Source organism: Gopherus evgoodei, chromosome 7 (genome assembly GCF_007399415.2).
Source record: "Gopherus evgoodei ecotype Sinaloan lineage chromosome 7, rGopEvg1_v1.p, whole genome shotgun sequence".
Classification (NCBI taxonomy): Eukaryota; Metazoa; Chordata; order Testudines; family Testudinidae; genus Gopherus; species Gopherus evgoodei.
In genome coordinates, this window is record NC_044328.1 from 41028063 (window position 1) to 41056001 (window position 27939).

The window sequence follows — 27939 nt, forward strand, 5'->3', positions numbered from 1 at the left end:
GTAATCCCTTTTATATTGTTGCCCATTTGCAAGCAATAACAGATTTTGGACTTTGGACAGTTTCCAACTGGAAGAAAAGTTGGTGATACAGACTCAGGGGATTTTCTAGTGCAATTTATTTATTTACAAATGTACACAAGTCTTTTTTACCTTGAACAGTGCTGGCCAGAACTGCACAAAATGAATTTCATTTGCAGAAAACCCCATGAATACAAAGTCAAGCCCAATAGCTCCCTCCTCTCTCTCTCGGGCGCTGTCCCTACTTTCTGCACACTTGCTGACCCTTACTGCTGGCTCTGCATTTTACTTCTTACCTAGGAAATCTCTTTACACAAAGCCACTCTTCTTTGGCTGCATGGAGCTGCATGGGCTAATTCAGGATGGCTTTGGCATTATACCTCCCTCTGCGCTGATGCTTTGTACTCCAAATGAATCTCAGACAGGTATCAGTATCCAATATTCAATATCCACTGGAGCAGACTCTCCTGCTAGTCTTCCTCCACCAAGATGATGCTTAACCCTCACAATGTCTTTAAGAACTTTCTGAGAGTTTCTGCAGTAACCAGACCTGATGGGGCTTTTGAACCTGATCCTCTATGTTTAATACTATCTATGGAGTGTTTCCATCAATTGTTCGTACTATGCATTTAATTAACACCTCTATCCTGTTCTAGGTTAATGCATTAGAACATCCAAGTCACAGAAGATCACAGCATCACAGTTCATATTAGTTTTGAGATTTTTAATTTTTTTTTTTTTTTTTTTTTTTTTACAGTTAAGGTGTCACACCACTTACAAAAATGCACCACATATCACCAAACTAGTGGGACAGGATTAGGGGGAAGAGAGATGAAGAAAAGATACACTAAATAGAGAGAAACATATTGTAAAAAATGTATGTAATTGTCAGAGGAAAATATAAAATTAATTTTATGAAATAATTCTTTTAAAATATGCACATTTGCCTGCAACATTTCTGAGCTTTAGCTGCATATTACTGTTCTTTTACAGCTTCAAAGAGTCTGCATATTTGAGATATATATCTATATGTATTTTAATAACCCCCCTTCAGAACCTTGATGTCACCCTCACCGCACACACAGCCTTACCACAGGAGTTGTTCAGTATGTGTGTTGGGCTCCTGGCACTGCTTGTATTGTCCTTGGAAAATAAAGCATTAGCAGCATGGTTCAAAATGTGTTTAAACACTGGGAGGTTTGCAAACAGTTCAGAAAAACGAAGGCAGGTAACATTTTGGGCCTATAACTGAAATGTCTCCCTTTAATTGACAGAAATGCAGGCACAGCTTTATTACACAGCAGATCAGATTACATATGGAGGGGCTGCCTCTTGTGTCTAATATAGCTTCACAAAAGTAAATAACTGTCAGGCTATTATGAAACACGATAATAGGCTTATGCAGGGCTTTCCCAAACACTTTTTTCACATCATCAAAACCCAGGCAACAAAACATCAGTAGGGAGGGAGGGCAGGTTCTTGGGTAGTACACTGTGGTGGTGAGAGAGTGCTACTCATCCATGTCGATTCTAATGGGGCCACCTGTCAGGATATGGTTTGCCATGTGATTGGTTTCCTCCTCCTCTTCCTCCATCCCAGCTGACCTGCGCATTCGTCTCCGACACCCCTGGGCACAGCGAGACCTCTCCTCCAGCACGCCACACACAAGGATGCGGCAGTGCAAGAACACTTCCTGCAGGATTGTGAAAAGGGAGGGAGCTGGCAGTGTGAAGAACCATGGGGCTGGCTGTCACATAAGTAGTGTTGCCAGCTCTCACAATATTATGTGATTTTTTTTTAATGATTCCCATCATCCATCCCAAACTTGCAAACTATTGTCCTTCTCCAAGATGGACACCATCTCCCATTACTAAAGGGACTGAAGCCACAGGCCGCCCTCACTGCCATGTCCCTTTAACCTTTAGAGGAGAAAATGAGGCTGCTCCCAGCAAAAATAGCAGCCCTGTTTGTTTGTAGCCTAACTGAGCTCAGAGAAGATGGTGGCCCCTTTAATCACTGTGTAAGGGGCAGGCAGGGGAAAGAGAACATGAAGGTGCTGGGAATGAAACTGAAGGGGCAATACACATAAGGGAGAATTTGTCAGGAAACAACAGGAAATTATGAGGAATCAGAGGACTGGGGGGAGCATAAGGCAGAGGGAGAGAGTGCAGTGGAATGTGGCATGAGCCGGGAGGGCAAATGTGAGGAGTAGAAGACTGTGAGGGGATAGGGAAGGCAAACAGGTCAATGTAGAGTGAGGGGGGACAGGAGACTCTGGGGGACCATGGAAGGAGGATGTGAGTAGCAGCTGTAATTTCTAGACAGCAAGGAAGAGGGAGTGATGGAATGGCAGCTCCCTGTGCCCCAGATGATAGGAGAGGATGGTAGAGTCCCTCTGAGTAGTGAGCAGGACGTCCTGCATTTTTGTGCGTGCAGGTAAGGTTAAATTTTGAACCTGATACTGCCAAGAACAGCTAAATAAAATTCAAACAGGTGTAGACACAAAAATAAGATAGAACAGAATCTGCAGTTATACCTCACTAGGTAGGCCAACAATTATAGGAGCTATGAATCTTCATGCTTCAGGACTAAGCTAAGTGCTTTCTGCTGTTAGGAAGAAATTGAGCCATAGTATTGCACAACTGTCAAGGCTTTCCTCGACCCCCCCACTTTCCTGTAAAAGCACCTGATCTAGGCTCTTAAACAGTGGCTCTCAAACTTTTTTATTGGTGACCCCTTTGACATAAGTCTCTGAGTGTGACCCCCCCTTTATGAATTAAAAAACATTTTTTAACATGTTTAACACCATTATAAATGCTGGGGACAAAGCGGGGTTTGGGGTGGAGATTGACAGCTCGAGACCCCCCATGTAATAACCTCACAACCCCCTGAGAAGTCCCCCAGTCTGAGAACCCCTGCTCTTAAAGGAAAGAACATGCTAGATTAGGCAGACCATCAATCTGTTCTGGTATGGCAATTACTATCCCTGACTCTAGTATTACTGTAATACTACACGCACAAAGAATCAGCCCCCTGCAATGGTGACCTATGGGGGGTGGGGGCAAAGGGTCACATGACCCTCCCCAAAATGCTGGAGTGGGGCGAGGCCGGCAGCCAGGGAGATGAAGGGGCAGGGCCAGAGCCTCTCCTCTTCTGGCCATGCTGCCTGGTGCGGCATGCAGTGGTTGCACTCTCCCAGACAGCCTCTGGCCACGCTGCTTGCCAGGCAGGCAGCATGGCTGGAGGCTGCCTGGAAGGGTGCAGCTGCTGCATGCCGCACCAGGCAGTGGCCCAGGCCAACAGGCTGCCTGTGAGAGTGCATTAGTGTGTGGCTCCACACATGCCAGGAGGACTGGAGCAGACTCTCCCCACCCCCCGCCAGGAAACATGGGGTCGGTAGGGGACGGGGAGAATGCAGAGCCCCTGGGCTGGGGGCAGGGATGAGTCACATGGGGGGGGATCATGTGGGGAGTGGGGCAGGGAGGAGTCACCCCTTTAGTTGGTGCCCCCTTTGTGTCCCTCCCACTAGTCACTCCCCCATGGACAGTCTCCCAATCCAGTTAGGGGCTGGTTTAATGTCTGCCTGAGAAGTAATTTTGTTTTGAGCTCACCTTGTTGTCTTTACCCACAAACTTGAACACAGGGACCTGGAAGTGCTTAGTAAGATGATCCTTTGACGTGTATTGTTTCACGGAGTCATCAGAAACACAACTGAAGAAAGGAGAGGGAGAAGGTTTAATAGCTTTCACAGAGGTGGAAAAAAAAGTATTCCAACCATTGTAGTCATCTAGTTACCATCCATATTACTTTGTCTTTGGCCACAGCAGAACATTCAAGAATGAAGACAAAAAACAACTGTGGTGACTGATAGCATCGCCAGCACAGCTCTGCAGCAAAGGGAACTGGCAGAATGCGCACAACTAATAATGCTGCATATACCTACAACCAGAACATCTGCCAGAGAATTGCAATCAAGTTTATCCTCAGTTCACCTTTCTGGGCACCAGAGTCTGCAATGATCAATAAAGATGTACAGATTCAGATATTTGCTGAATTATTTTAAAAAATAGGTCATAATTAAAGGGACACTGAGAAGATAAAAATCATTTACTTTAAAAGAAAATGTCCTTATCTGTGTTACTAAAATTTCTTAGATCATTAAAAACAGCATTTTTCAAATCTAATGTACTTTTCACTATTTATGCTTTTGTTTACTTTTTGCATTTCTTCAGCATAGCCTGTGAAACTATACTGATCAACTTCTCCATGTCTAGCCAATTTCACATTCAGCATCTCATGCTCTAGGACAATATGTTTGTGTTAGGGTTCACAGGAAGCCAGAAAGGGAAGCTGATAACAGTATTAAAATATGTTAAGGACTGGTACAAAGAGATGGTGATCAATTGTTCTCCACGTCCACTGAAGGCAGGACAAGAAATAATAAGCTGAATCTGTTGCAAGGGGAATTGAGGTTAGATTCCTTTCTAACTATAAGGATAGTTAAGTACTGGAACAGGCTTCCCAGGGAGGTTGTGGAATCCCATCCCTGTCATGGGAGGCTTTTAAGAACAGGTTAAACAAAAACTGCTCAGGGACAGTGTAGCATACTTGGTCCTGCCTCAAGACTGGGGTCTGGACTAGAAGACCTCTTGAGGTCCCTTCCAGCCCTATATTTCTATGAACACTACAGGAGAACGGTTAATTGTTTTTACAGAACTTAAATTTGAAGCCTGAACTATACAACAGTTTAGAGCTAGATATAGAACTAACAAAAAAATTGTAATGGTTTTTATTTAATAGAAGTTCTTGTTGATTATTACAATGCCATGCCAATTTAAAAAGGCACAAATTCTACTCTGCTGTTGTACTGTATTACAACACAGCATGTCCTCTTCCACAAACTAATCTCAGGAATGTGGATTTCGCATGTTATAAAAGAGGTTGTGATGGAAATGGTGGAGGGTAGAGGAACAAAACTTGAAATACTATAGCCTGACTTTTAAACAGACAGCCACAGTAAACTATTTTGATGAATTGTTGAAAATGATTACACAGTATAGTGTATTCATTTAAGAAAAAGAAAAATAATTAACTCTGTTTACGCAGAAATTTTCATTTAAAAACCTTTGGGATAGTCAGCCAGTTAGGTTCCTCAGCCTGCAGAATGTTGCTCTCTTTAGCAGAGTTCTGCATAAACTGGATTCAATAGCATGCATTGCACTATATAACTGTTGGAACGATCAGTTTGTCGAATTGAGGAGGGGTGAAAAAAAAAGACAAATACAAATTAATAAAAATCAGTGTTATTTAGTCCATCGTTTGTTTTATTTCAGGCCGTTCTCAAAATATGATCTAAGTATCTGGTTTACAATATGAGTTTAGAACTCCTAGAACTGCCCATCTGAACTGCCCACTCCTAGAACTGCAATATTCAGATGTCCCCATGGTGGACAAACATCAGATGGTATTGGATTGTTTATTATAAAGTGGCTTTTAAACTCATAGCTCCTAATTGACTATGAAGGAGCCAATTTAAAGAGTTTTTCTTTATATGATAATAATGAAAGGGCCACCTTTAAAGAGTGTTATTAACAGATTTATACTGGAACCGTCTTAAATTATTTGAGCTGGGTTAAATCAAGCCCTTCTTAAAAGTCCTAGACTATGATTTGATTATAATGGACCCACTTTAAACCACAGGGTCTTGGATATACATACTGGAGAGCTATAATATTTGTTTTCTCTACAACCAGCTTGTTGCTTTTTTAGAGGCACACGCAATAGGGATACTAAAAACATACTTTAAATATAAGTTTAGGGCTGCCCTGCTGGTCTAGTGACAGGATGTTGTACTGCAACACACAAGGGGTCTGAGCAGGGTTGCAGGAACAATTTCTATGGGGGGGGGTGCTGAAAGCCATTGAACCAAACTATAAACCCCATATATGATGGAAACCACGTCAGGCCTGGGGGCGTGACAGCACCCCCAGAACCCTAGTTCCAACACCCATGAGTCTGAGTTAATCCCCCAGGATTCAGTCAGGTTGCACTCAGCCTCTGAAGGGAGACAGCCCCTTTCAGAAGTGAGGTGGTGGGCTCCAAAGTAAGGTACATTCAGCACTTGTCAGCTGGGGGATTTGGGGTGGTGGAAAATAAGTAAGGGAAGGATGCTCCCTAAAAATATTTCAAGTCCTTATACAGTATTTTATTTAAGAATTTCTAAGTCACAGTTGCCTTGCAGACCTGATGGTGGTTAATTAGCTAAACTAATTAAAAGGCTTGTCTTTTATCTTTAGGATTTTGTCTATGGGGGGATTAAGGGATGTTGGATTGAGTACTATTTTGAGCAAGAATGAGCATTTTTTAGCATGGGCGAATCACTGGTATAGTCTATGAAGTTTACTTTTTAATTGATGCAAAAGCAGCTAAAACAGTATGCAGTGTGCCAATGCAGAGTAATTTGATAGGGAATAGTAATCTTGACAGGACTATACAGACTGAAGTCAGAATGGTGTCTGTTCCACCACACTTAATGTCATATCTTTTCTGTAAAGTTTTGTTGTCCTGTAAAGTATAAAAATAGCAGAGGGGTTGTTGGTACCACCTTCCTATGAAGAGAAAATGCCAGTGAATGCTTACAGGAGGAACCCCCTGGACCCATCATAGTCAAGTGCAAATCTGCCGCTGTAATGGATTAGAGACCTCACCATTCAATTCTCCTTTCTCCCCATTCAGTTCATGTTCCTCCTTTTTCCAATACTGACCATTTTCAGTAATGTTCTCAAGTGTTGGTGATTAATGGATGTTTGGAGTCCCAAGAATACAAGTGCCCAAAGTCATTGCTAGGAGATCTGATAAACAAGTAATTCCATTATGATTTGGTGCATAAAGCACAGAAGTAGAAGTGCATAAGTGACTTAAGTGCAGCTGATGCATCAAGCACAGAGTACAAGAGCCAACATGTAGCTTACCATTGGTTACCGAGAGAGAAGCACTACACACTGCTGCAGTAATAATTCATTAAAGTTAGACAAATTGAAGTAAAACACAAACACAAAGCAAAAAAAACACCCAACCCAAATCCTCCCTGCTACTTTTAAAATATCAGCCTATGAAACTTTTGCCTCATTAATTGTCATGGTGGATGACTTATTTCTTCAACAGACAGGTTATTGCATAAACCACTGTTATCTTTGCAGGGTGATGGGCAGACACTAGATTAGACTTAACTAATTACCAGAGTCCCTGAACTAGTAGCTGAATGTGTGCATCCTGGATATTACTTTTACTGGACTTTGTCCCCTGAGTCATAGCATACAACAGTCACAATACTGTGAAATTTGCATTAGGATGTTGCAATGCCATTCTGACTGGCAACATCACGATGCAAACATCCTGAGACAACATCATGCGAACACTAAAATGATTCTAAACATGTCAGAACATATGACAATCCTGTCAAAGCTGGGACCATCTTATGAAACATCAGAACACTCAGCAAAGCTACTTGGAACCTCTTGTGCCACTATCATTATTAGATGTCCCATTACAGACCTCGGAGGTCTGCTCTAAGCTTTTTATTAACATTCCCCTGAGGACTTGGCCCACTGGCAATTGCCAGAAAATTGCTCCCATAATTAAGTGACCTGTAGCCCACTGTGTCTATAGTGATAGCCAGACAGACCATTAGGTGGCAGGTGTAAGATGTGAGATAAGCTCAGCAAAGCCACTAGAAGCTCCAGTCATGGCGGAACTTTTGGCTCATAGGGTAAAAATGACTGCTAATGGAATACAAAGAGATTTGGTTCCACAGGCTTAGCTGCGCAGAGAATAAACCCAGTCACAGTAAAGGGATTCAATTCATTGGTTAAGTAAGCTTTAGTGTTTGGTCACCAGCTGGCACACAAAGAGGGCCACATGGTTTTTCTACAGGAGCCAAGTTATAGAGACAGATACACAACAACAATATGGAACAGTTATTTATGCTGCCTTCCTTTTGGTCTCTCCAGACTTTTTACTATGTGGGTGGTTTTGCATTGGTAGCAATGGCTGTTGGCAATTACTCTGAACATGTCCTGACCAGTAGTCTAGATTTTTCCTGTCTGTGGAGGAGTGATGGTGTTTTCTGTTTCCTCTATGTGCCCTGTGACCCAGATGGCAAATAGTATTGGGGTTAAATATCAGACAAACAAGGGAAGTAAAACTGTGACACTTGCCCATCTTGAATTAAGTAGTACTTCAGGATCTCATCAATTTTTGAGGTGGGGGTGGCGAAGCAGCTCTCTACCAGTGTCTCTAGCCCACTCACGTGCACCATGGGCTCGATCCCAAAGTACAGCGAGTCGCGAAGCTTGAGGGTGGGGAGAGAATCCCTGTAGGGCTCGTCAAACTCTTTGTCTTTGAAGATCTCGAGGGTAAAGGGGAAGATGCCCCGGTTGCGGCTCATGATTTCCAGAGGGGAGTTCTTCAGGTTGGTGACGTAGCCCTCAGAGATGGTGTACTGACGGGGGAACTCACAGGTCACAGGGATCAGCAGCTTGCTGGTGCGGACGATGATGTCCCCATTACTGCCAGGTGTCTGCTTGGGCAAGCCGGTCACCATATTGGTAGCAATGATTTTATCATTTACTACCTGCAGCACAACAATGGGAGGTGGGAAGGGGAGGAAGATCATCACAATACGAAGCAACTGGAAACATCAGGGATCAAACAGGATCTTTATTTTTTAAAATCTGTTTGATTTTGGACACAAGAGTCAGAGACTGGGTTTGTCTTGCTATTCCTGCTCTAACAAACTGCAGCCAATAAACTTATACGCTGCAGCCACAGTCACCCTCATCTTTAGTAGGAGCCATGGACACTATCTGATTACAATGAGGCACTTGGATAGAAACATTATGCTTGGACATGCAGTGTCCCTGGACTGGAGCTCTGTATTACAGATGGAGGCCAAGGCCATTCAACTGGCTACACTATTCACGCTGCGATAGGTGTAGCCCTCTGGCTCCTGAGAAGTTGCCAGTAATGGGGACACCCCTCCTGTGTTCCCTTCTGACTGCATTTCTGCAAACGAGTCAGCTACTGGGTAACAGAGCATAAAAACTGGCCTTTCCCTCAAGGAACAAGGTCAAGCCCACTCAGAGGCCCTACTTGAACTGAATGTAGTAGTCTCAGTTCAGTCCTCGATACTGCCAAATGTACATTACTAGGACCTAGCCAATAAGGGAGAGGGAACCAACCCTCACACACAGAGTTTGGTGGCCCCTCTAGACCTGGGCTGAGGTTGTTTGCATGGCAGCAGGAAAAGATTCTCTCCCATAGAAGATATGCATATAGCCAGTATTTTCTGTATTTGTCTCCCACAAATGCACAGTATTCACAGAGGCGAAAGTAACTTAAAGGACTTAACAGTGCTCTGGAGTCCTTAGGAGGGGGAGGGGCCTCTACTGGAAGAAGTGTGGCCTCTACCGGAAGAGGTGGGACCTTTGGAGCCCCAGGCACTTTAAATCACCCTTGGAAGGGGCCCCAGCCTCTGGAGGAGCTTTAAAAGGCCCAAGGCTCAACTGCAGTAGCAGAGCTGGGAGCCTCTGGCCCTTTAAATCACCGCCAGAGCCCCACTGCCGCTACCCCAGGGCTTCAGCAATGGGGCTTAGGTGGTGATTTAAAGGGCCCTGAAGGGTAGCAGCAGTGGAAGCCCCGAGCCCTTTAAATTGCCACCTGAGCTGCGCTGCTGGAGCCCCGGGGTAGCAGTGGCAGCTGGGGGTTCAGGTGGTGATTTAAAGGGCCTGGGGTTCCAGCTGCCACTACCCCCTGGAGCCCTGCTGCCAGAGCCCTGGGGTAGCGGTGGCAGTGCTGCAGTGGCAAGTTAAAGAGCCTGTGGCGGTAGCCGTGGCCGAGCCCCTGGCCCTTTAAATAGCCACCTGAATCCCGACACCGCTACCCCAGGGCTCTGGGAGGCTCCGGGGATGATTTAAAGGGCCCGGGGTGGTAGTGGCTACTCGAGTCCTGAACCCTTTAATTCGTCCCCAGAGCCCTGCTGCCGGAGCCCTGGGGAGGAGGCAGCGGCGGGGCTCCGGCGGCTATTTAAGGGGTCTGGGGCTGTGGTACCGGGGTGTACTGGCTTACTTTCACCTCTGGGTATTCATCTTATAAAATGGCTACTAGGAGCTTAGAGATCAGACTGTCTGAGAGAGGTTCTACCTGTGCAATAAGAAACTTTATGAAATGCATCCGAACCAGATACCCACGCAGCTCAGTCAGTTAAGAGTTTGGATTCACGACTCACATGACACACCCAAAGTGGGAAGGGTACTAACATTTACTGAGGGCTCAATCCTGCAGCACTTCCCCATATCAGTTCTCTTAGTGACCTCAGTACAGCTACTCATGTCAATGAGGATTGGGCCCCAGCTGACCCTACGCTTATCCCCAGTCCATACACGCGTAACGAGAACAATGATGATGACAAAGCTGATAGTGATGAGCATACGTACATCTACAACAGTGCCACAGGACTTCAAAGAGAAGTTGATGTTGACATGAGTGCCATTGGATACTCCTTTGCAGGAAGCATTGCTGAGAGAAAGATCCAGCCCTCCAACCAGATCCTTGGGGATGCTCACCTCAATGGAGGTGGACTTGCACAGCACTGGAACTGCAAGAAACCCCCCCAGCACAATGATCAGCACAGCAAATCTGCCAAGTGAGGTAGAGAAGGCCTCTGCATACCATTACTGGTAAGGTGACCAGATGTCCTGTTTTTGAAGGGACACTCCCATTTTTGGGACTTTTTCTTATATAGGTGCCTATTGCCCCCCATCCCCTGTCCCATTTTTTTCACAGTTGCTACCCTAATTACTGGGAATGCAGGGGAGAGTACATGTCCTATTTGTGACCAGGCTGCCTTTCACTCCCATTCCAGTGTTTCCTTAAATGGCCTTTTATTGGCCTACAACAGTTTGTTTTGATCTCTCTGCCCAGACAGGGGAACTGTAGATTTCATATTTCAGCTTTTTAGATGCCCCAAAGAGCAGTTTTTCCTCTTCATGGGGCAAATCTGTACCCATGAGTCTGAGAGCTGCATTTAATGTGCATCTCCTGCATTGCTGGGATCCGGTAGAGGTCTTTGCCCTTTTGTTCAGTTATGATTATTCAATACAAGTGATTTTTACCCTACTGTTTTCCAGACTAACACTAAGCATTTTAGTCAAAGTATCGTATCACATTATCTTCCTCATCTCTTTTAATTTCAGAGTGTTTTAAGTTATTGTGGAATATAGTGAGGTTTTGCTCTTCCCCCCACATTTCATTTTATGTCCTGTCCACACCCCAAACTTCCTCACTGTTCCAATCCATGTTTACCCCCCAAATTCTCCACTTGGCACATTGGAATCAAGCAATTGAAACAATTTCCATCCTGGCTGGACCAGCAGCAGAAGACAGAATTGAAGAGACTGAAGTTTTTGTGGGAGGAGCTTAATTACTGTTTTTCAAATTACTCTTATTTAGTCAAGGCCTGGATGATATCATTAACAGTGTAATGTTCTGGCAAGACCCCTGCATGTTACTGGCAGGGATTTTGTAACAACCCAAACAGAGCCATCCTTGAAGAATCTATCTCAGGTAGTATACAAGTCCCAGAACATGCTATAACAAGACTTTGGGAGGGGTTAATTCATCCTGTATAGATGTCCAGCCAGAATGGATGTGTTTGGAAAGACCATTAGAATCAATATTTAATGTAATACATTTGGTAATGATTAGCAAACTCATTCTTTGTCATGCCAAGCCACTTGGACATCCGGGATTTGAAAAATTCAACTTGAACATTTTTGAGTTTGAACTCTATTAAAGAGAAACTGGGGAAAGATGAGCAGAGATGGAGCAGAGTGAAAACAGGCTAGAGAGAAACTGTTAAAAAGAAGTGTGTATAGGAGAAAATATTTTTATTAAAAAATAAATACTATATGTACACCCTATACATAGAGAACCCACTTAATTTTAGGAGAGGCTTTCTGCTTCTTATGCATAGCCCAGATTTCCCCACTTAGCTGGAAAAGATAGAGAATTTGGGAATTATTTAGTTTTAAGTTACAGGACAAAACATTCTGCAAATTCACTAATTTGGCAGACTCAGGCAACTCAGAAAAATAATTTAACACTTCCCACTCCACAAGGTTTGCCTCTCTAATTCCAAGCTACTTGGGTCTGGGATACAACTAGCATCATTGAAGTATAATTTTTTCCCCCGAGTGAACATTTATGCTGTACAAGCAGCAATATTTTTAACAGTCACCGAGTCATTATAGAGAATAACAGTTTTATTAAAAGCCATCATTTTTGGTGTGATGTGCCAAATAACAAGCAATGTTCCCAGAGCCATGTGCTCTCTAACTGCCATCACTAAGAGGGAAGCAGAATTAAATAAAAAGGAAATCTCAGAGCTCCTGCTCTGTTAGAAAGACAAGATGGTGAGAAATAATCAATAATCAAACAGCACAGGACAAAAGAAAGGACAAATCTTATTTTCAAGATTCTACAGGGACACTGTGAAACCATTTCCACGGTCTCCAGAAAGCTAACACTGTGTAGAAGTGATGAACTCAGCCTTACTTTAGGACTTTTATTAACACTATCAACTAACCCTTTGACAAATGAGGAAGCCAAATGCTTTTAAACTGAGATAGGCCAGAGCAAGAGAGTTTGGATCCAGGTTGCATTTCTTCAAAGTTCAGGAGCATTTGGATCCAGGGTTTTGGTTTAGACACATCTCTATTTTTTAATGCTGTTACTTTGACATACTAAGTGGAGAGGAGAAGAAAATCCTTACCACCTGAGTTCTGGGCTAGGGCGGTGCAGCTTCTGTGTATTCTAGACTAAGTGGGAATCCATGAATCCATAGAACACTTAAAACTAGAACAGGTTTCACTACTATCAATAAATCAGCTTTGGATCCAAATTAACTCATCCCTCACTGGTAGAAGACTAAAAAAAAACAACAAAAAAAAGCAATGCCAACAACTCATTACTGATGAGCAACCACAAAGTAATGGAAGAATGTAACTTTGCCTACATTAGAGACATTTTTCAAAAAACTTGTCCCAGTATTGACAGTACTGGTTCAATTTCACCAACGATAACAAATCTTGAGCCCTAAAGTAGATGAGCTGCTGGTGTTTGAAGCACTTGAGTCATCTAATTCAGCTCACAGGAGGTCTAATCCACATACTGCTTACAATGCTGGCAGCACTGTGTCCCAAGACCAGTGTTCCCATCAGCTTCATATAGTTGCATATAATAAAATTCATGTGGGTTCAGAGTGTAGGAGAGGGCTCAGGGCTGGGGCAGAGGGTTGAGGTGCAGGGTTCTGGCTGGGGCTGTGGGCTCTGGGATGGGGCCAGGGATGAGGGCCTCAGGGCTGGGGCAGAAGGTTGGGGTGAAGGGTTCTGGCTGGAGCTGTGGGCTCTGGGATGGGGCCAGGGATGAGGGGCTCAGGGCTGGGGCAGAGGATTGGGGTGCAGCGGTGTGAGGGTGCTGGCTGGGGTGAGGGCTCTAGGATGGGGCTGGGGATGAGGGGCTCAGGGCTGGGGCAGAGGGTTGGAGTTGCAGGCTCTGGGTTGGGTGCAGGGGGTGAGGGCTCTGACCGGCAGTGCAGGCTCTGGGGTGGGGGCGGATGAAGGGTTTGGGGTGCAGGAGGGTGCTCCAGAGCAATGGCAGTGAGAGAGGACTCCCCCAGCTCTCTTTCCCCAACCACTACCTGGGCTGGGGGAAGAGGTGCCTCTCCCCGCTGCAGCAGCTCCGGGGCTGGAGCTGCAGGATTGGTGCTCCTCCCCAGGCCCTGTCAGAGCCAAGCCAGGGATGGGTTCTGGTCAGAGAAGGGGAGACCCGGCAGGGCTGGACCATGGCAGAATTGGGGCCAGGAGAGGGGCGCTCCGGCAGGTAAGGGCCGCCCGTCCCCCAGCCAGTTGGGGGCTTTGGCTAGGTTGGGGCCAGGGGAGAGGCGGCCCGTACTTGCCACGTCCTCAGTGCCCCTCCCCCAGCCCCAACTCTGCCATGGCTGGACCTGCCAGGGCGCCCCTCCCCTGGCCTGGAATTGCCTTCCCTGGCCAGTTGGGGGTCAGGCTAGGTTGGGGCTAGGGGAGGGGCACAGCAGGTCCCTGGGTGGGTTCCCTGAGCACCTGCACAGCGCTAAATAGGCTACTGCGTGGCCGCACAGCTTACAAGGAATTTAGCCCAAGACTATGGCCTATCATGATGATCAATATTGTATCCCTGTTTCCTTGTGCTCCCTGAGTCTGTCTGTTTTTCTCTGTTGTAGTTAGAACATAAAGTCTTTGGGTGCTAGGGCCATTTTTTTGTACAGCACCTAGCACAATGAGGGTCCATGACTCGGTCTCCTAGAGGCTACCACAATACAAATAAATTTTAAATTATTACAATAGCTATCCCTAGTTGTACATAGGATTTGTGTATGTCCGGGAGGAAAAAAGCATTTCAATTTCAAACTGTAGCAGGAATAAATGGGAGGGGAAAATTACTTTAAAAATTATAAACATTTCTTTGACTCGACTCCCTTTTTAAAAAAATGGCAGATGATACAATACCATGAATTACGCTGAAAGGGATTGCTACATGTAGAACTATTGATATGATACAGACAAACTGCTTCAGGTTTCTGTGCAAGTCTTCCACAGTTCATTACATCACCATAAACTTGATTAGAGGTAATAAAAGCTTGTATTTCTGCAGTTATAGAAAGGTTCTGTTAAATATCTGCTTTACACCATAAACTACTGTATGTGACCATACATTTGATTGAATTTAATAAAGTAAGATTGCTTGTTCTTTAAAATGCTGAATTCCTCCACAAAATGCCCTTAACATCTGACACTAATTGGCCCCATTGTAAAATAGTAATCTCAGAAAAGGCACCATTTACCCCTTTAAACCCCCAACCTGCCTTCATGCTAAATACTTGACTCCACAACACATGTTCTCCAGCTGGTGAGGGTGGGTGAGCAGAGGCATTATGAGCACTGGTGACCCTTCTACATCATCCAAGAGCCTAGGAGTATCCCCTTCAAGATGCACTTTAGCTCCAATGGATTAAAGATCTAAGGGTGCTTCCCTACTTTACCTACATTGCCCTGGGTTAGCTCTCTAGCAAATGATCTTTATTGCCCTACCTTGGCAGCTGTGGTTGTCCTCTGACAGAACAAGCCCCCTTGGGCACTCGCATTGGTATGTGTCCTCCACTGCAATACAGGTGTGGCTGCAGCCTCCATTGTTATTGTGGCAACCTTCAATTTCTAAGAGACAAAGTGTTGGAATTATTAATAATGTTTGAAATATTAACATGGGGAATCATCAAACACCTATTTAACCATAAATTCCTGTATTAAATCCAAAGTTTTATGCAGTTCCTCTAAATATGCCTGAAAAAGCCTAAATAAGAAGTCATTTACTACATCCAAACAGTAACAAAATATTTATAAGCATTTGATCAAGATGCTTATAAATGACCAAACACAAAGGTGCTCAAACCAATATTGGTCGGCTACAACGTGTTCAGGCAGGTACTAGCAATAAACTTTTTATATCCTTTAACAAACAAGGATGTCAGCGCCAATTACTGACTTCAGCTAAAAAAAACAGTTTGAGACAATTCACCCTTATGTACAGTCTTAATCCAGATAAGATTTACAATCACCTTTTTTCCCAAGACCATTTCTCCCCTCCTTTTTGATGTCCAACAGTTTTCCCATTATACCTGGGTTCACACAGGCTTGAACACTGGTGCGTGGGCTGGGGAAGGGCTGTGTTAGCTCATTTTAAGACAGATTCTCTTTGATTTAAAAGCACCTGCAGTCACCCCAACTGGTTAGAAGTCTTCTTTTTAGAAACTTCCCCTTATCTTATTAGTTATTCTTTGACCCAGACATCCTCCCTACTTTATTCCTTCTGGCCTTACCACTTACTATTTCCAAGGCTTTCCCTTCTACTTGCTAGGCAGGGTCTTTCTTTACCACACATACATATTTCCTTAATCAATCTTCAGCTCACTTTAATTTTTTAATTTTATACTTATCCTATAGAGAGAAACACTAAATGTCAATTTTTCAGCTTGCAGAGTATATTTCTGGCTGTATAAAGAGCATTTTGATTAGTTTAGAGCTTTGGCAGTAAGAACTGGGTGAGATTTTACTTCAAGAAAATTTTGTGGAAACCAAAAAAAAAAAGGCATTTGTAATGTTAACAGTCACTCCAGTTTGTCAGATTTCACATTTGCTATTACTCTCTGAGTTTAACAGGGCATTAGTAGAAGCTAATTACATTTTCCCATGTTTGCTGACTAAAAATGTGGTTCAATTACATTTTAAAAGGTGTAAAACATGCACTGTATTGGATTTTTTTTAGTCTTTAGGAAAGAAGGGTCCTACTGAACCTATACTAAGTAGTGCATTTTTCTAGTATTTGTCTGGTGGGTCTGTAGAACTAAAGCATTCATGCAAAAACAGCTTAGAACATGTGTGTTTGCAAACGAAGTGTGCCTGATGAGGGCTTACCTCAGTTTACATCTGTATAATCCCACTGATTTTAATCTTTGCCATTTGGAAGGACCCTTTTGTTCTTACTGCGGAAAATCAGAGCCAGGTGAAGTTTGGGGTCACATAGAATCTTAAGGTTGGAAGGGACCTCAGGAGGTCATCTAGTCCAACCCCATGCTCAAAGCAGGACCAGTCCCCAGATTTTTACCTCAGTTCCCCCAAATGGCCCCCTCAAGGACTGAACTCACAACCCTGGGTTTAGCAGGCCAATGCGCAAACCACTGCAATTTAATGCGTGAAATCAGGGCACAAATTAGCCAGTACCTCCAAGAGAGAGAGGAACTATTCCTCACACATCTCAACAGAGTCTTAATTCTGAATCACAATGACAACATATTTAGTATCTATCTATTTCTCTGCTAATTGTTCCAACACACATATAGCTACTCTCTACAACTATGAGTGACGTTTAGGATTGTAGGAGAAGCTTCAACAGAGTAAAAAAAACAAACCAAAAAACCCCACAACTCTCAACTATAACTGGGACTAACTGATATTTTCCCATCTACCAATCCCATCCCTATTTCACCTTTTGCCAGATTATGGCAATACAAAATCCTGCTCATCCCCTACAAGTGTCCCTATTGCCCTGTCCCATGCCTCATCATTTTGTTTCCATTCCTTCATCATTGTATGGGGTGATGATCAGAGGATTATGCACAGAGTAGCTGACAGCTGTGATGGTAAGGACTCATCACTACATGATTTGCACTCAGGTCATGTTTCAAGGTTATCTCCATCCTTCCTTAAAAGCCACTTATGTCTGCTAACAACGAATAAAAAATGTGTTAACAAATACAAATGTATGTTTTTATTGGAAACAATACTGGAGGAGTGGGAAGGAGCCTCTTCACCACTCTCTTCTAAGTGTTTCAGGAGTAAAATTATTGGCAAGTACAACAGTAACACAAGTTAATTTCACACCAGCTGAAAAATACCATGACTGACCAAATACTGTGGGATAATATTTATGCAGGAAATAATGTAATAATTGATGTAACTTTATGGAAGTAGGACTGTAGAAGGTGCAATTCAGAGCTGTAATTCCATGCAGCTGCCTTCATCCCTTTGCCTTTTAACTCACCTTCACAGGTTTTACCATCCTTTCCCAGTGTGCGCCCGATTCCACATTCACAGCGATAAGAGTTCTTCAGATTCACACAAAACTCACTGCAACCTCCATTATCTTGTTCACATTCATTCTCATCTGCAGGAAGCAAATACTGTAATACACAATTTTGCAACACACAGCCTGTAAAATGGGTCTGATGAACAGGGCTGCTGGTAAGAAATTGGACTTTATTTTCTGGCCTAACTCACACGAGCTAGGTCTAGGAATCAATACTCCTATCACATAACAGGGGTCGTAACTACTGACTGCAGCCAATATCTCTTCTACTCTGAGTCTGCCTTAGGAAGAAGGCTGAATATGAAGGAAAGACATGTCACTGTTTGTACACAGAAACTGTTTCACGGGGAGGATGACAGTATTTGAGAGGGGATGGAAAAGGTAAAGGTTACCTTTGAATCCTTTGGCTGAGACCCAAGAATTCCTCCTAATTTTTCCCATTTTACAACTACCCCTGAAGCCTGTAATTTCTCTTCCCTTTTGAGCTGAAAGGCTCACTCTTCATAGGGAATCCTGGTTCTTTAGACTTGGTTTACTCTTTGCCTGCATGCAATGAATACATTAAAGGGGGGTATGTGTGACAATTTTTCTAAGTCTAGGTAAAATGACAAAGTTATCAGTCAGTCAAGCTTGGATTTTCTCCACATAGCTTGCTAGTTATTATTTACTAGCTGACAGAAGCTAAAAATAAGGAAAATGTAGTTTTAAGAGACAGTACAGAGATGAGTTCTTTTAGGTAATATTAGTCCTCATGTACCCCACACAAACAGTTTGTAACTGGTGCCATAATCTGCTTCCACAAGTGATACAAGCTTGATGTTCTTAGCTTAAGGAATAAGCTGCAACCCATCCTTTACCCTTGAAGGGAAATGTTGAGTGAATTTAGGAGGCACGGAGATACTGCTTTTCATAGAGATAAGGCATGTTGATCAATTTCTCTCTTTTTTTTTTAATGCTGTTGGTTGAAATTTAGTGCTTATGAAAATGAGGGATGATTGGGCAGGCTAGAGATAGACATAAAGCAGGAAAAGGCTGTGCTGAGTTATTTCAATGGCTCTGGTAAAGGCTGTACACCTTCAACGTTATCCAGCCAGAGACTCTGTAAATCTAATCTTGTAATTCCACAAAATTCTGCCCACAGACTTTAATCCTGTCTTGCTTCTAGTTCTGCTTATCAAAGCAGAGATGATCAACATGGTGATTTTATGAAGACAAGTGTCACTGAGGGGATGAGGTTGACAGACAGTAATTTCAGCTATGACAATCTGGGATTGACTCAAGGTCTCCAAGAGGTGAAAAGTGAGTGTGTAAATAGTATTATTAACCCACTAGGATAGGTTGGTCTATGGCAGGAAGCCTAAATCCTAACTCATAATTTAGTTTGCAGGTGAATGTATTTAATTTAAGAAAACTGAAAAGAATTGCAGGATCAGCAGTTCAGAATGGGGATTCAACATTATATAACATCTGTAGTGTATTGCATAAGTCAGTCTAGTTCAGTGCTAGACAGAATTCCCAGATGCTGCTGTTTAGTTGTGGAGCTGCATTCCCAGCCCACAAGTGGCTGGAGAAGAGGGAATATCCTCAGTGAGAAAACAGATATGGGTAATTTTAGTATTAAGGCCAGACTGACTGTGTTCAAAATAAATTTCAACTTAATCACACCAAAGGATATTCATTAGAAAGATGAATGAGTCATATGGCTTTGAAGACTCCAGGCAGAACAACTGCAAATATTACTGCTGAGAGGTGGTTGTGGCATCTGGTTATCATGCAGAGGAAGTGCAGTATGGAAATCCTAGACAGCCCTGCCCATAGATCCACATCCATTGCTGTCCTTGACAGAATGTTAAACTCCAAAATTTTTAGGCAAGGGTGAGAAATCAGTGAGTTGGGATTTCCATTTTCGCCATTGTCATGGGAGACTCATCAGTGAATAGGCCCAGTCCTGCAAGTCAATGAGAGTTCTCACACAGATGGCTTGCTTGATTAGGTCCAATAAATGTTTTTAATTAAATGAAGAAAAGAAAAGTAATGTAGGAGGTAAAGACAGCGGAGTCAATCCTGCAACAGGGACAGGAGTACTAAGACTCCTCAGCAAAAATTGAGTGTGTAATCAAATTGTGCATATATTTGTTGTATATTTCCTTCTGTTTTTTAGCGCTAGGAATAAATCTCTGAGAAGGCATCTTTGTGGCTTAAATATCTGCTCCCAGATGCTTATTACACACTTGAGGAACCACATGCAGTTCATGTCAGAGACCTCAGTGGCTCATGAGATTAGTAATGGGTGTACACAGACTTTCACTTTGAGATCACTGGTGAACTCCAACCCATGTCAGCAGGGATGAAGTTATTACCATCTTCTGACTGTTCAGTGACTTACGTGAAATGGCCTGATGGCCTCAGTTCAGGAGTGAAAGATATTTACAATGCAAAACCCACTCTGACAATTATCAGTGTCAGCAAAGAAACCAACGGTTCTCTCCTCTTTAGAGCTGATCTCCCACAGCTTCAGATTGAAAGCATATTGGCAAGGCTTTAAATTTGGGAAAACTTGCACGACTGTTCTGTGGACATATAAAGGGAATCAGTCTGCAGGGCTGTCAGTCCAGCATTTTTCTCCAGTGCTAAATTCAGTGGGAAAAAATAACACCTCTGTCTGACAGTGTGAAGGTCAAAAGAAAACACCAGCTATTTGATCAATCTTCTTCCACCAGGTATTTACCATGGATTTAAGTTTTAATTGACAAGTACACACCACATAGTCTATGGACACAAGAAATATTAAAAAGAAAAATCCATACATATTTTGCAGACTAATGACAATATTGGAAAAGACTCATTCATCATTCAACTTTCACATCCATCATTATACCTAATCCCTTCACCATAATCAGACCATAATGAAAAAGCCCGGGAGCAGAGACAGATCTCACCACTAGTCCTGAAGGCCAACAGACTCAGGTTCTAGTGGGCCAGAAGAGAAGGAAGTTCCCGGGCGAGGCCCCTCCACTGAAAAAGCACCAGCCTCAGGCCACCTAAGTCCGGCAACTCTTACCTCTTGGTCACAGATTATCAAGCATAGACTCTTTGCCTCCAAGCTACATTTGCAGAGACAGAAATGTAAAAATCCAACAGGTGATATGAAGATACTGAGCTCCAAGCCCTGGATAGGGCCCTGCAATGACAGGACGATTGTCAGCATCACCAATCTTAGCATGTAGCACTATGACAGTGAATGTAACTGTTTGGAGGACTGAGGAATCCCACAGAGCCATGAAGGAAAAGCCTCTCATGACAGACTATGAACCTATTGCTGAATATGAATGAGCAGTGACCTTCCAAAGCAAATCACCACTGACAGCAAAGTTGCTGCCCTCTGATTAGCCCTTCATTAAACTAACAGCTGGTCCACACAGAACACAAATTCACCCTCAGTAATTATATGGCCTCAGGGACCCCAGGATAATGGTCAGTTAGGTGCTGAGTCAATGGTGGAAAACTCCAAAGGTGAGATCACTGACCTGAAAACAATGTGGACTTGTTACAAGCAACAAGGGGTAAAATTAGTCCCAAACATATCTGTCTCTCCATCTTTTTTTAAAAGCAATTAACTGGGAGATGAATAACTAAAAGAACAGAAAGAAAACATCAATAACTTATATAGTCCCTTTCTCCAGCTGGTCTCTCCTTACATTTTCTATGCCCCTCTGTTTCTGCCCTTACCAAGACAGGTCTGTCCATCAGGTCCCAGAGTTGTCCCCAAGGAACACATGCAGTCTCCGGTATCCAAGCAGGAGCCATGGCAATCCACCACATCACAGATATCATAGAAATCTACAGAATGACAAGAGCACTGTTGATCTAGAGTACTGAGAATCTAGACAACTAGTTCTACCATTAGTGCTATGAGTTTCATGCCCTCAGCTAAGTTGATAAATTACAAGCCTGGTCTACATTAGAAAAACACTGGTCTTATTAAATTGATTTTGAATTGATCTGTTTAATCTAGTGCAGACTAATGGAGAGACATTTAAACTGGTTTAAAACTCATTTAATTTGGACTATCTTAATTTACCAATGCAAAACTAGTTTTGGTAATTTACAGACACAATTTAAACCGATTTAAGTGAGGGTTAAACCATTTTAAGTATGTCTACATTAGAGGTTGGCACTAGTTTAACTAGACAGATTTAAAGAAACAGTTGCAACTTTTCTAATATAAACAAGTCTACAGTTTATGCTGCATCAGTCTGACAAGTTTTTTGTGCAAGAAGAAAAGAAATCAGATATCTTCTCTCACAGGTATAAAGACATCTTCTAGCCCAAAGGAAGTTTTCCTGTTTTTTATTTATGTGTTTATATAAAAATTCAGGTTCCACATCTTCCTGTTTTTCCTGGAAGACTTTGTGGATGACTGAAGAACTAGTAGGTTTATGGGTTTGATTACATGGGGAAAACAGAGACTTTTTAAAGTTATAATTAAATAGTTGAAAGTGTCCCACAGGATCTGGAACTCACCCCAAATCATGGAGATTTCTGGATTCTGTTGTCAACTCAGACCTCAGCCCAGTTCTGTGAAAGTCATAGGTAGGGCCCTACCAAATTCATGGTTCATTTTGGTCAATTTCATGGTCATCGGATTTAAAAAATCATAAATTTCATGATTTCAGATATTTAAATCTGAAATTTCATGGTGTTGTAACTGTAGGGGTCCTGATTCAAAAGCAGGTAGTGGGGGGTGGGTGTTGCAAGGTTATTGTAGAGGGTGTCGTGGTATTGCCACCTTTACTTCTGCACTGCTGCTGGCAGCGGCACTGCCTTCAGAGCTGGGCAGTCAGAGAGTGGCAGCTGTTGGCTGGGAGCCCAGCTCTGAAAGTAGCACCACTGCCAGGAGTAGTGCAGAAGTAAGGATGGCATGGTATGGTATTGCTACCCTTATTTCTGTGCTGCTGCCTTCAGAGCTTGGCCCTCGGACAGCAGCCACCACTGTCTGGCTGCCCATTTCCACCCAGGCTTCTGCATTGCTGCCGATGGTGCTGCCTTCAGAACTGGGTGCCTGGCCAGCAGCTGCCACTTTCTGGCCAGCTTTGAAGGTAGCACAGAAGTAAGGGTGGCAATACCATGGCCCTCCTACAATAACCTTGCAACACACACAAACACACCCTGCAACCCTCTTTTGGGTTGGGACTCCCAGTTTGAGAAACGCTGGTCTACCCTGTGAAGTCTGTATAGTATAGGGTAAAAGTATACAAAAGGCCAGAATTCACGCTGGAGACCAGATTTCACCGTCCATGATGCGTTTTTCACGGCTGTGAATTTGTTAGGGCCCTAGTCATAGGAGCTGGGCTAGTGCTGTTTTCATAGCCTAGGCTTTCCTTATTCTCTTTAGGATACCTAATTTCTAGGCACAAGGAAACTCCTCCACTTTTCAACTGTTTTGCAGCATTGTCATTGTGGAGTCCTCACTTCAGATATCAACAGTGTGAAAGGCCAAACCCTCTGGCCCCAGAACTCTCCTTTACTTGAGAGCTGGCAAGAAGCCCTACCCATGGTTTCTGCTGCCAGCTCTCCTCCTGCTTGAGGATGGAAATACCATTCACAGATTGTTAGGCCAGAACAGACCACTATGATCATCTTGTCTATCGACCAGAAGGGACCACTGTGATCTAATCAATCACCTTCTGTATAACACAGGCCATAGAAGATTTCCTACCTAGAGTCTGAGCTCAGGGCTTGGGGAAAGGCACAGAAAGCAGCCTGTTTTGCATGGCCACTGTGGGCTGGCACCGTACTGCAGTGCTGTGACTAAGAGGCTAATGTTGGAGTGGCACTTGGACTGTTTGCTGTGTTGGAGTGATTTCTGGGGGCATTCCTGCCTCTCCAACATCAGTAGGATTCCCCACCCCAAGGCAAGGGGTGGGAGTGAGGAACTAACTACCAGAGAGGGAAAATCACCAACACAGTTGTCACTCAGAGAATCACAGAAAAGAATAAAGAGATAGTCAAAGAAAAGAAAGGACTCTCATGGTTACTTACGCCCACAGTACACATGGAAGCATACACTAGGCTTGGTTAAGCGGTAGACATAATACCCGCCGGGACATGCCTTAACATCAATCGTGGTGTTCCAGAGACAGCAGTTCCCCTTAAAACTCGCACAGGCTTGTCTTTGGACAATGCCATCCAACTCCCTAGGGTGGCTGCCGTTTAGCCAGATGGGAGCATGTGTCCCGCAGTGGTTCTCTGGGATGCAGAAGGTAGGCATGGCATCACCAGCCATGCCAGTGAAGCGGTACCACTCCCCATCAATGTGGCTATCGCATGTAGGCTGGTCACGGGAACCATTTATCTGGTGATCAGTGTTCCTCCAAGGCTCATTCAGGCTGATATAGGCAGAACAAGGGTCCAGGGCTGAGTCATATGAGAAGAGAGAAGAGGGAGAAACCAGTGATAATCAAACCATGTTTACTGACTAGTAACTGTAGAAACCAGAAAATAATTTCAAATTTTATTTTTCCGTTCCTGATATAGCAGAATCTTCTTAATGGACAGAGATCCCAGAGACACAGGATGTTGCTGGAAAAGTGATTGTCCATTTACCAGAAGCTCAGAGGAATGAAGTATTCTTAAAGATCAACTTAATTAATTCCTTTAAAAACAACCAACGTAAAGGACCATTCGAGCACTTAAAACACTATATGACAGTAAGAATGACTTGCAGAGTAAATACTGTATAATGGGTACCTCGAGCATAGCAGAATGAAGTGATGTGGAAAGTCAAGTTCTGACTGGTGACTAAGCTTGCAGGGAACACCATATGGATGATTTAAGTGGATCAGACACCCCATGAATCCCTTATTTAAGCATAATTGAAATGCCTTGCATAGCATCAGTTCTTTGGCATTCATCCACTTGCTGGGGCCACATAAGTGTCTGACCCATTGGAGTAGATTCTAATTCTCCCCCAGACTTCAGAAGGAGGAGGATCGAATTCCAAGTGGATTTTGAAGCATTTATAAAATTCATAAAAAGCATTCAACAATAGCACAGTTCACTTTTTGTCGAGTACTAGTTTTTTATGGCTAGAAGTCAGAAATCATCACTAGAAGTAGCTGTTAGAATGCAAGCAACAGATAGGTGGTGAACATATTCATGTTACAGTTTTACAAATGGAAAATATCTGCCTGTTACCTTGTGTATGGATCTGGCCCAGAACCTACACAAGAGTCATTAGAATCCAATGTAACTGTAAACCCTCCTCAGGCAGTTCAAACTACTGTCCTTAGATTTAGCTTTCCATCACCCTGCCCCTTGTGTAGCCTTGTACTGTATGCCGGTGCAAAGTGAGTGCAAAGGGTTACCATGCTGACTTGCTAGGGTTTTACACCCACTTTGCCTAGCGTAAATTAGTACACAAGGGGCAAAGCAGTGGAAAAACTCAGGTCTCTGGCATTTGAAGACCCACGTGGACTTGCCCCAGACTACCCCAAGAAACTTGTCCACACTATTCCTTCTGCCCTTTAACACTATCCCTCCTTTAACTCAAAACATTCATTATGGTTGGTCTGACCATCTTCAGCTGCCATCTGAAACAGCCTTCCTATCATGTCTCTTCATATCTCACCTCAAAACCTACTGAATGGAGTGCTCTGAATTGGGACATGCTGGAAACCAGCATCTATTGACTTAAGTGGGAGATGTGTGTGTGCAAAATATCTAAAATGGAAGAATACTGTGCCACTGAAAACACAAAAATATTCAGTGCATTTTCATCTTTCCTGTATTTAGTCTGTTTCTAGACTAGAAGATTGGAACTTACATTTTCACAATATATGAAGACCTGATTAAGTACCACTAACCACGACTCAATTTGTCCTCTGTAAGCAGAATATATGCTAATATTTTCCTGACTAAGGAGAATTCATTACCTTCAGTAGCATTAGACTAATAAAGCCAGTCATTCTGATTAAGTACATCCCAGCCAAGTAGAATACATGGTCTCTCTCTCTCTTTAATATAGTTCTTCCATATATTCTGTACTTTCTCTTTCTGCTATTTATTATTTAATTTAGTTCTAAAGAATGGCATGATGCAGTTTATATGAAAGAGGCCGTTCAAAATCAACTATTGTTTTTAATAAAATGTTCTAGATACTGTCTTTGTACAGTACTTATTATTGCTTCACTTGCTCTGAAATGGGAACTATAAGTGCTTTGAGAAATGGTTTAAAGATTGTCTAATTTACCTGTATCCTCTGTAAATACCTGTTTCCTTCACTGAAATGCTATCTTGCACCTTCCTATAATACAAGACTCTTAAAGGAATCTCTCACTAAACATCCTTACACCATCTGCAATCACAGACTTGTCTCATTTGGCTTTGAGTTCAGTATAACAGAAAAAAACCCAACACCCAGCTGCAGGAGGGGTGCAAAGCTGTGAGAGGAAGCTGTAGGAGATCAGGTTTGGATTATGGAGGATAATTTTTAAAGAAGCTTTGGTACCATTGTTTTTAAGTGATGAGCAGAAGAACTAACAGAAAACTTGCTATCCCACGTGTATTCCTTAGCCCTGACAAGGACTGCAAAGAGAAGCCCTCATCAGGAATCTCAGATCTCTGAAGAAACTCACTATGCATTTTCTTTTTTCCAGAGATGCCACTCTTTTAAAGCCAGTATTCCCAAAGAGATTATTTTACCTCCCAAACAAGAACAGACTTGGACCCCACTTATTTAAGGTGTCTCAATCCTTGTTTTCTTACCAGCAGGATGAACTCATTTCATGGAGGAACTAGGCTGTCCCTGTATCCAGAACAGATAGGACTGAAATAGCCTCTTTCACACTTACCTGGTCTTTCTCGTCAATGCTTTAGTTTCAATGACTTTCTTATCTGGGGTTTAGGATGGATTACTGTCCAAGATTAAAAACTCTGTGCTGGCAACAAAAAGGTGGCAAAGTGAGGAATTCCCTGTCCACTTCCCAATTTAGCAGCACTGAAGTTACATACAATGCAATTAGCTTCTAAATAGTGTCTTTCATAGATGGGCTAAGAAAACACTTGCCACAGAGAGCTCGTCATTAGCTGAACAGATAAGAAAGGTTTTAAAGGCAAGATTTAGAGAATGGAACAATGCAGGGACTTGGAGGGGGAGAAGGGGGAATTCCAGACTGAGGAAGCAGTTCAAGCGAAAGAACACCCCCCACCCAGACTGTGGGCAGTTTCAGGCAGGAGGAGACAATAGTGACTCAAATATTCCTTAGCCCCTAGAACACTGAAGACTAATACAGCTATTTGCAGACAAACAGCTGCACGACCCTGCAGCTACTGCCTCAGCAGGCACAGTGCTAATGCCAAAGGGTTCTTTCCGACACTGAAGCTAGTGGAAAATTTTTTGTTTGTGTTTTTTTGGGAAGGAAATTTAATTTTTTTTTTCACAAAAGATGTGAAAAAGTATTTCAATTTTTTAAAATCAAAACTGCAATATTTTTACATTTCATTTTCACCCTCATCCCTTCAAACTCCCCTTTCCATTAGCTTTGTAGAGTGCTTTTGGAAATAGCATGGCCAACTTAATGGTAGGAGAACATTAACTTTCATTTAAGCATTTCAATTTGTAACCTTATTGATACTATTGATTTTTGTTTGTGCACTTTAACTTGTATAATTACGTAGCTCATACTCTAATAAGCATTCATGAGTCTGACATCTGGAGAAAGGTCAATCCTGTACATTTTGTGCAAGTGTCAGTTTCTGCTCTGAGAAGTAGTAGTAATGGGATACTGTAGTTGTCTGAACTGAGCTGTATTGCTAGATCATGTGAGCAACTAGCACAGTACCTGCCCACCCTAAAGAGAGTTGCCACCATTAATGAACATTAAATTTCCCCTGCTTTTAACTACAAATAAGTGGAGATGTTGCCTGTTTAAGCAGCGTCCAAACACTTTAGGACGCTCTGTGTAGAACAGGAGGCAGTAAAACTCCTCAAGATCTTTTGAATACTGATTCCTGGATCTACCACTCTTTTATCCAAAAGGCACACAAGGCCTCCCAACCTAAACCCAAAAATACCATGCACACACATACTCCTAAAAGCAGCACCAGTTGTGGTTACTCACCCACTGAAGATATTGGCTGAAACTTGACATAGACACAGAAGGAGAAAAACAAGTACTGGAACAT

The 27939-nt window shown here is 43.0% G+C and overlaps 1 protein-coding gene across 1 annotated transcript; it reads right to left on the reverse strand.

Moving 5' to 3' along the window:
• Positions 1-955: 955 nt before the first annotated feature.
• Positions 956-27939, reverse strand: OIT3 (oncoprotein induced transcript 3). The gene is made up of 9 exons (XM_030569931.1): positions 27876-27939; positions 23797-24171; positions 21484-21594; positions 17710-17832; positions 15204-15326; positions 10512-10672; positions 8235-8650; positions 3630-3729; positions 956-1711 (listed from the first exon to the last, which is right to left on the reverse strand). Exons 1-9 carry the CDS (start codon positions 27937-27939, stop codon positions 1529-1531), a joined length of 1656 nt encoding a protein of 551 aa, XP_030425791.1. The 3' UTR covers positions 956-1528.